This window comes from Panicum virgatum, chromosome 5N (assembly GCF_016808335.1).
Source record: "Panicum virgatum strain AP13 chromosome 5N, P.virgatum_v5, whole genome shotgun sequence".
NCBI classification, from domain to species: domain Eukaryota; kingdom Viridiplantae; phylum Streptophyta; class Magnoliopsida; order Poales; family Poaceae; genus Panicum; species Panicum virgatum.
The window spans coordinates 9,197,700-9,206,429 of record NC_053149.1 but is presented as its reverse complement, the minus strand read 5'-3'; the positions used below and the strand labels follow the sequence as shown (position 1 = coordinate 9,206,429).

Sequence of the window (8,730 nt, the reverse complement as noted above, 5' to 3'; positions counted from 1 at the left end):
ATGATCTAGATGTACTATTTTATATGTTTCTTATATGCTTGTGCAGATTAGTTTCTTCATTAGTAGCACATATGTATATAGTTTTTGTCTTTTTAAAGACGCATCGACCCGAAGATATCGACCCGGATGAATCAGAGTCGCGTTCCACATAATAATTTATCGTTCCATAGAAGTATACCCCCTTCGTACCACAATTTTATAAAGTGACGACCCTCGACCCTCGATCCCGTTCCTCGACCCGGTCGACCCAGGAACTTTGTGACTATGTGTTAGACAAGCCACCTTATTGTTATTCGTAACATCACAGCGCAAGTTATCTCTGGCTTTTATGGAGTATATTCAGTGCAGAACTCAAACTATTTTTTCCCTATTTGCACTTGGATGCTCCAGTAAGAAAGTTACTTTTTATCAGAGCAAGTTACATTTCATTTCATTTTGTTATTTCTTCTGTGGGTAGAGATCATGGTGGGTCATTCTAAACAAAGTACTCCCTCCATTTCAAATTATAGATCATTTTGGATTTTCTAGGTACATAGTTTTTACCAGGCACGATCTAGGTGCATAACAAAAGCTATGTATCTAGAAAAAACAAAACGACCTATAATTTGAAACGGAGGGAGTAGTTTTCTCTATTTTATTCGTGATGTTAACTTCTGGACAGCTCCTTGACCACGTCTGAAGGTGGTGTGGGGAGCTCGTGGAACCAGACGCGGCGGAGCATGCCGTAGCCCCAGGCGTGCTCCTGGGCGCCGCGCACTGCAAGGTGCGGACCGATGCCAACACGGCACGAACAGCCCGGCACAGAGGCAGCCATGGTTCTCATGGCGACGCCTAGGCGACAAGGCGATCCCCTTGTTTTGGGCTAAGGTGTCGCCTTAGCCTGCCTAGGCGGCTGGGCGGTGGTGACTCGCCACACCTCACATTACTGCTGTAAAGCTGTAAGAACCATGGAGGAAGCAGCGACATCATCACGAGGCTGACCAGCAGAAGCAGAGCAGCAGCAATGGTCGGAGGGGAAAAGAGGATGAAGCAAATGAGTGTCCTGAAGAACATGACAGATGGGCCCAAGGGTAAAATGGTCTTTTCGTTCCCATTTGAGCTAAAAATGTTTAGTTTATTCACTGCGGTGTGCAGCAGGCCAAAGCATTCTTTCACGGTGTGCTAGATACTGAATCGAATTTGGCGATGTGTGCTATACAAAACCACACTTTCATGGTGTGATGTAGACTTATAAAAACCCTTCTATATCATATTATATCTGATCAATACATCAGTGAAGTCCAGACCTACTAAAATAAGCAATGGCACTAACCTTCTTAATTTGTTAATGAAGGAGTTTCTAACTCTGGAGCAAACATGGAAGATCCCTTCAACATTTAGAACAAACAAGATGGTCTAATAAATGTTAGAGTTACACAACAAAAATGCATGCAACCTTTCCACTAATTGTTCCAGCTTTGTTATGTTTTAGACAAAGGGAAGCCTATAAGTATGAACTGAACAGCCTGATTCTCCAACCGTACAAGATCCTAGAATGGTATGTGAAAATGAAAGGAACAGATAGGAGGAGGTTGCCAATTGTCATCAAGTTAATAATTAGCATACAGACTCATAGAATTTGTAAGTCTATGTACTTAAATGCCGAATATGTATTTTATCTCATAAGGTTCAAGAAAAGATGAATTGATAGAGCATGACAATAAGAAATAGTTTCAATAATAAATTGAAATAAAGTGACAATCAGAAAAGGCAGATACAGCTATTCAAATGGGTAACATACCGCTACCAAAAATAAGACTTCATAATTTAACATATAAATCAAGCCTAGTCTGCATAACAGATGCCCTACAAAATAGAACCTAGTATTGTTAATGCTCCACGCTACTTATCATGTGCTAATTCCAACCTAAGCATGTTCCTGTTGATGATTCATGATAGTAAAAGTATCTGGTCCCGGGTCAAGAGCTACTCAACTAATTTCCAGTACATTCTGCGAGCATTTAATAGAAGAACATCATATAGCCATATACACAAATTTAGGTATAGGTAAAGGCAAGAAATGAAAAAAAGTGATCCAATTATTATCTCCACCATGTGCTCTATCAAATAGGAAGTCCAGCAATTCTGTCCGCACCTAAAAGTCTAACTGACCTTGCCTCCTTAAATTATCATATAGCAAATTACTCCAGACCTAATTTTTAATGTTAATCTACACATCAGTTGCAAGATTGTTGTAGATGGCATTCAACCATGAGAAAACCTATTCAGGTTAATCACCAACCCTGTTGCTGTCCCAAAAAAAGGTTAATCGCCAGTTCGCCACAGCTCTTCACTCTGGTTCTTCTAGATGGTAATTGGTAATATAGGATAACTGATATAAGTTGTACTACCTTTTACACAAGTAGCATAAAACAATTTCTATCTTTTTTTGCCAGACACGTTCAGACTGGCTTACCAGAATAAGAAAATAATAACTATATTTCACTTTCATGTCCTTATCAAAGAAGTCCTGGGGATCTCCCATAATAATTTTCTGAAGGTCAAGATAACGTAGAGGCTTAGACATCTCTAACCATAACATGGCACACTACTAAACAACTTTACTACATCAAGTTGATGAAAACGAGATGTACGGACAGAGATTTAAAAAATACATTCCTATGTGATCGCATTACAGGGAAACTATACACAACAACAAGGACAGCTGATATGTAATTGTGTGGACGAAATCAGATTCAGCAAAGGGGAGGATCAAATTGATCTATATTTTATCTTTGACGTCAAATTCAAATGTCTTACCTTACAGAATATATGAGTAATTTTACATGGCCTTAATCAAAACTAACCTATCTTATATTCCCATTTCAGTTAACCATATGTTCTCCTAAGGAAAATATGGAGAAAATACTACCTTATGCAGCAGCAGACCTCCAATGGGATCAAAGGGGGGCTATGGCCCCTCCTTCCACAAGTCTATTAGGAATCATCTAATTTCACCATTCGTACAGTGAGAAAAATTCAGATCCTACCATGCTCCCCCCCCCCCCCCCCCCCCCCCGCGCTGCTCATTAAACTCCGTCACTGCCTTATGTACACCCAGATAAGTTTTAATATCCTCAAAACTGCAGGGACACTTTGCAGCAACTCAGTACACCTATATGAGTAGTTCAAAACTACAAACTACCACATCCATAGATGTGGCAGCAACTCAGCACACCTATATGAGTAGATAAGGACTACAAACTACCAAAGATGTTGGACCATGTCAGGTTTCAGAAGTTAACCCAAGCATTCAGACCCTGTGGAACTTGTACTTCTGCACCAGGTTGAATCTTTCAATACTTCCGCTAAAACCCTTAAGCACAAGGGTCCTCACAGCATCCACCCCTTGCTCCAGAGCAGTGTCAATCTTCATCAAATTTATAAGACAGGTTTAAATCAACAATTCAAGAGCATCTATACCACAAAGTTCCTAGAAGAAAAGGTTGGAACACTAAGGACGAAGAAGTCAGGGCTTAAGTAACAACAGTTATCCTTTAGGGTGATAAAGTAAAGGTTAAGATTCCTAATGTTCTTCCCAGAATCAACTTCCCCATAACTATTCCCCATTAGTAGCAGATTGTGTTGGTATTATTGACACTACATATAAGTCGGGACAGTCCCTCTGCACTAGTGACTCTAGTGAAAAAGATAGTTGAAGCACCACTCAAAACTCTATAGTCTATACAAGGAACCAGATTTTGTTCTTTTTATAGAAACAAGATGTGTCTACTGTCTACTGCCAACATTTAGCAGCCAACATTAATACGCATCAATTGTGATAACCCAGCCAAATGGTGGAAAGTATTAGCTTTTTCCTACAGTCAATAGTGAAGCCAAGTGAAAATAGAGGGAAGTTTGTCCTGCCTTCTATAGAATGCTTAAACATAGAGCAAAAGCAATACCTGCACTCGTTCCTCTGAACTGAACTTCTGCAGAAGGAAAGCTCGTGTGTCCATTTTTCCGGGCGGGCTACCAATGCCTATACACAACAGCCAACAACACAATTCCATGAACTTTCCATTAAGAATAGAACAGTAAGGACACAAACATAGTAGTGTACCGATAGATAAACGAGGAAACTCCCGGCGGCCATCCAATTGCTCAATCACATTCTGTAACCTGTTTTTAGATAAAATGGTTCTTATTAAGGTATTGAAATTTACTACAACGATCATAGAGATAGCTACCTCAAAGGTATAATGCCCATAAGTTAATTATAACATTGCATCTTCCCTCACTAAATTACGAAATCTTGAGTCAAGAACCCAAGACTGTAAGACCAGCAATACACCCACATATTCAAGTTTTAACTACTAAACTTTGTAAAAACTCAATTTATTGTTTTTTTAAGAATCTAAACAAAAATCTCAATGAACTATCTATCAAGATAAGTAAATTTGTAGCTTACATTTCAGTATTTGACATCTACAGAGTTTGCATGTATATCTATGTGTTACATTTGGCAACAAACCAGGCCAAGTATTAGTGCATTAAACCATCTGTAAATTGTGTTCTTCTTGCCCGCTTGCTGAACAACAAAATCGACTACATGAAGTGGCTCACCAAATCTAATGTGCTCAATAAGTGAGTGGCATTAGCATGTTTCCTTTGACTAATGAAGTAGCCCATATGAAGTGGACATATGATTTGCAAATCTGAAGATTACCCATTGTGGCGACCATGACCACCTTTCCTTTGAATCCTTAGTACACCATTGGGCAGACTCATGTCATCATAAACCTAGAACGAAAAAAGAACCCACAGACATTAGTCAACTTATGAGTTTACGATAATCACTAATGGTTGTAGATCATCAAAAGAACAATAAAGAGTAGTACCAAGAGGATGTGTCGTAACGGTACTTGATAATAGGCTGCAAGAGGTCCAATCTTCACAAGACAACAGATCAAGTTAGGATATAAATGATAACAGACTCAACTAGCCTTGACATTGTTTAGTTGCATGTAGTATAAGACATGATGTGGATACTTTAGCAAGAATGAGGAGAAACAGGAAGTTGTATGTGTAGGAAAGTCAGGATGAAATCATAAGATTATTAACAAAATTTCTATGTTTCTGTTCTACCATGTATTCAACCAAACCAAATTTACTCATTGAATACTTAATTATTAACGCCTAGGAATTTTTAAGGATAGATAAAGAGCTTGAAGGCGTCAGCAGTAACAAATGGTTTCTCATTAACGCTCCCCTTGGAATAAGCTAAAACTCAACTTTGATCAAAGAGCTATCGAAGTGCCAATTTGCCTGTTGTGCATTTCATATGCATACTGCTCACAGGCGGTATTTAGTATCAGAGGCATCAAATGTTGATTCCTTTACCAATACATTGCAAAGTTTAAGCAATAAGGAATGAACCTATCTCCCGCAAGAGATTAAGGTATCAAAGAAACATTTATTAAGTAACTAAAATTTTCACAAGCTAATAATGTCATCTAGAAAGACTAGGAATTACTGACCGCCTCCCCACTGTAGTTCATGTATGATTGTGGTTTTACCAGCAAGACTGGCACCTCGCCAATTGAACCTGCACTAAAGCTCAACCCAAAAGATGGGTTAAAAATAAATTAATAACATGAACACACGATTATGAAAGTGACTATTAAACATCCTGCAAAATAGTTAACATTTCCAAAGAAAATGTTCGCTGGACTACCCATACTTCTATCAAGGTAGCTTTATTTTATTCTGAATACATCTCATTTACTCCATTATGCATATCTAATATCTCCAGGCTGTACTTTTCTAATAGGATGGTCGGCAGCCCAAGTTTTAAATTTCAATCAGTGCATCAGGACATTGTCTACAAGGGTCCTTTGCAGTACAATAAGGACTAAGTGAGCTGCATGATCTCTCACTGAATCAAACAGAACAATAATAGAAACAAAATGCCAAATGAACATTAGAAAATGCTATTTTGTTTTCTCTTGGACAATATTGTATATGTCATTTTAAACTTTTAGTTTGATATTGCACCCTGAATTTCAGAGGGAGAGAGCCCTCGTGAATGTACAATGTGCGCCTCAACAAAACGGGGCTACTTAAAAATAAACTTTTCCCAGCAAAGGAAACAAATGTAAGCTGAATTTCTTCTATTCATAAAAGACACAGAGAAGAAGAAAACATAACTGTTTTTCAGTTTTCAATTTTCACCAAGCGCTATGTTCATCAAATACAATCTAACCAAATAATAACTTTATATTTATTTTGCTAAAACTTACATAAAACAAGTTTCTACAGAAGTCAAATAATAAAACCTGTCAACCTAACAGTTAGATAACAAGTACATGGGGGAATCTCTGCAAATCAAATGCTTTGACTACCATACTCCAGCTCGAATCTAGGTCTAACCATTCACCGAGATTGATGTCCAAATATGCCACTAGCGTGAACATCAGCACGGAGCAAAATTATTACAATCCAAATCATGCAGTAAGGGTGGAGCACAACATACAGGAGCACGTAGAACCTAGGCAGACACAAACCGGGAAAGGAAAAGGTGCTTTAGTTACCTACTCCCAGCAGCGACTTGGACTGGATTGTGTTCATCGTGATCCCCTCCTCCAGTGCAATTCGATCCACCATCTCAAACCCCACCTAATAAACGAAACGAGCAATCACACAAGGGAATGGAGGACGAGAAATGAGAACCCATCACCTCAAAGCTGACGGTGATGGTGGGAATACAAACGAACAAATGGGCCGCGTCTGTGCTAACATTGTGCCGCGTGCCGTAGTACTTGTTGCCTGGGTTGCCGAGGCCGGCGATGAGCCAGGGCGTGTACTCCATTGGCCCCGCCGCGGGGTCGGGGACGGAGGCGACGACGGGGACCAGGCGCGGACGGCGGATGCGGCCGAGTGGTGCCGCGACGCACCGGCGGTGCGCGTGGGAGGAGGGGAGGAGGGGTGCGGAGAAGTGAGCGGAGGTGGTGGGAGTGGCCGTGGTGAGCAACGACATGGCGGGCGGGCGAGCGAAAGGAGGCGGAGGGAGGGCCTGAGGCGGAGGCGGAGGCGGTGGCGGCGGCGAACCGAAGCGATAGGGGCAGGGCAGCGCCGCAGAGGCCGGGAGATTTTTGGATTGTGGCCTCTCTCTTTTTTCAGATTATTAGTTTGGACTTTGGAGGAAAATGGAAAATATCTTGATGGGATCAGAATGGGCCGGAAGTATGGTGTCCTGATGGATGGCTAGCATAAGATGGGCCAGAAGGAGGTCGGGGCGGAAGTTGGTCGCTTTTTAGTTGTGGGCTGAACCGACATCACAACATGCAGAGTCTACTTCTGCCGCTGTCACAACGTCGCTGCTACCGGTCTTCCTGTAGCCATCTATCTATACATCTTATATAAATGCAACCCCCTAAGAGTCATTAATAATTATTTCTCTCACATGTGTTAAAGCCACATCAGGGCAGTCCCAACCCAGACTCTACCATGGAGTCTAAGCCTTCTATTTATTGTGTTTTGCTGATGTGACAGTATATTTATGAAAGAGAGAGGGAGAGAAACCAAGACTCCAAGTTTTATTTAGACTTCAAGTCTTCACGCAAATCAATAATGAATGTGAGAGAGACAAGTAGGCCATATAAACCAAAGTAACACACTTTGCATTGGAAGGTATAGTTTCTTGTGATGGAGTCTTTGAGGCTTAGACTCTATGAGTGGAGTCTGCATTGGGACTGCCCTCATCATTTTATTTCCACCATTAGATCTGAATGAAACCCCATATCCTGGCCTTCCACAACCCACTAAGAGTTCTTACCTTTTTACTTGGTTTTATTATTGTCATATGACGGAATTAGCAACAAAACGTCAAAAAAATAATGTATGTGCTAACATCCCTCATTCATTTTTATCACATCCATTCCTAACATCCTATTATACTACAGTAATGTGAATCACGATGGTGGAGAATCCATAACTAATTCAAATATCTACATTCATCCAATAAAACCATTAAACAAAATATATTTGTTCTTACCTTTTTACTTGGTTTTATTATTGTCATATGACGGAATTAGCAACAAAACGTCAAAAAAATAATGTATGTGCTAACATCCCTCATTCATTTTTATCACACACATTCCTAACATCCTATTATACTACAGTAATGTGGATCACGATGGTGGAGAATCCATAACCAATTCAAATATCTACATTCGTCCAATGAAACCATTAAACAAAATATATTCTTTCCAATTATTAACATTTTACACAACTGTGTTGCCCACACTTAATTTTTTTTTAAATTTTCAGAAACTTCATTTATCCAAGAAAGTCAATGCAAAGTCCAATCTCTTCCTTCACAAAATAATGCAGACATTTCCATTTCAACATTAAAGCGTCCTTATCGTAACTATTATGGTTCCTCTTGTATCAGTTTCAATAACTAGAACTTCTTATATATACATCAACTTTAGTATTTAAGCATTTCTTATATACAACCATGCCATATATCTCCAATGCTAAAATTAGTTGCAATTCCATAACTCTATCTTTTCAACACACTGAACTTCAATATTTTTGCTCTAAAATTCCGCAGCAAAGCGCGGGGTATTCAACTAGTTAAGGATGAAAACGGACCAGAAAATCTCAACTAGTTAAGGATGAAAACGGACCAGAAAATCCCGTCCCGAACGGCACCGTATCCCATATAAACCGACACATATACTGTTT

The 8,730-nt window shown here is 39.7% G+C and overlaps 1 protein-coding gene across 2 annotated transcripts; it reads right to left on the bottom strand.

The window, feature by feature from the left end:
• Window positions 1-2,747: 2,747 nt before the first annotated feature.
• LOC120674411 (chloroplastic group IIB intron splicing facilitator CRS2, chloroplastic-like) lies at window positions 2,748-7,147 on the bottom strand. Of its 2 annotated transcripts, none has more exons than XM_039955600.1 (8): window positions 6,779-7,147; window positions 6,573-6,657; window positions 5,520-5,587; window positions 4,881-4,931; window positions 4,709-4,782; window positions 4,103-4,161; window positions 3,945-4,021; window positions 2,748-3,409 (listed from the first exon to the last, which is right to left on the bottom strand). In XM_039955600.1, the coding sequence occupies exons 1-8, from the start codon at window positions 7,016-7,018 to the stop codon at window positions 3,293-3,295; spliced, it is 771 nt and encodes a 256-aa protein (XP_039811534.1). In that variant the 5' UTR covers window positions 7,019-7,147; the 3' UTR covers window positions 2,748-3,292. The 2 variants fall into 2 exon arrangements, with proteins under 2 accessions (XP_039811534.1, XP_039811533.1); XM_039955599.1 differs by having other exon boundaries at window positions 6,719-7,137.
• Window positions 7,148-8,730: the final 1,583 nt, after the last annotated feature.

Coding starts and splice junctions, on each gene's coding strand:
- LOC120674411 (XM_039955599.1), bottom strand. CDS start 7,018: ATGTCGTTGCTCACCACGGCCACTCCCACCACCTCCGCTCACTTCTCC. Junction 4,932..5,519: donor TGAACTACAGTGGGGAGGCG/GTCAGTAATTCC, acceptor TGTCTTGTGAAG/ATTGGACCTCTTGCAGCCTA. Junction 4,162..4,708: donor GGTCATGGTCGCCACAATGG/GTAATCTTCAGA, acceptor ATCTAAAAACAG/GTTACAGAATGTGATTGAGC.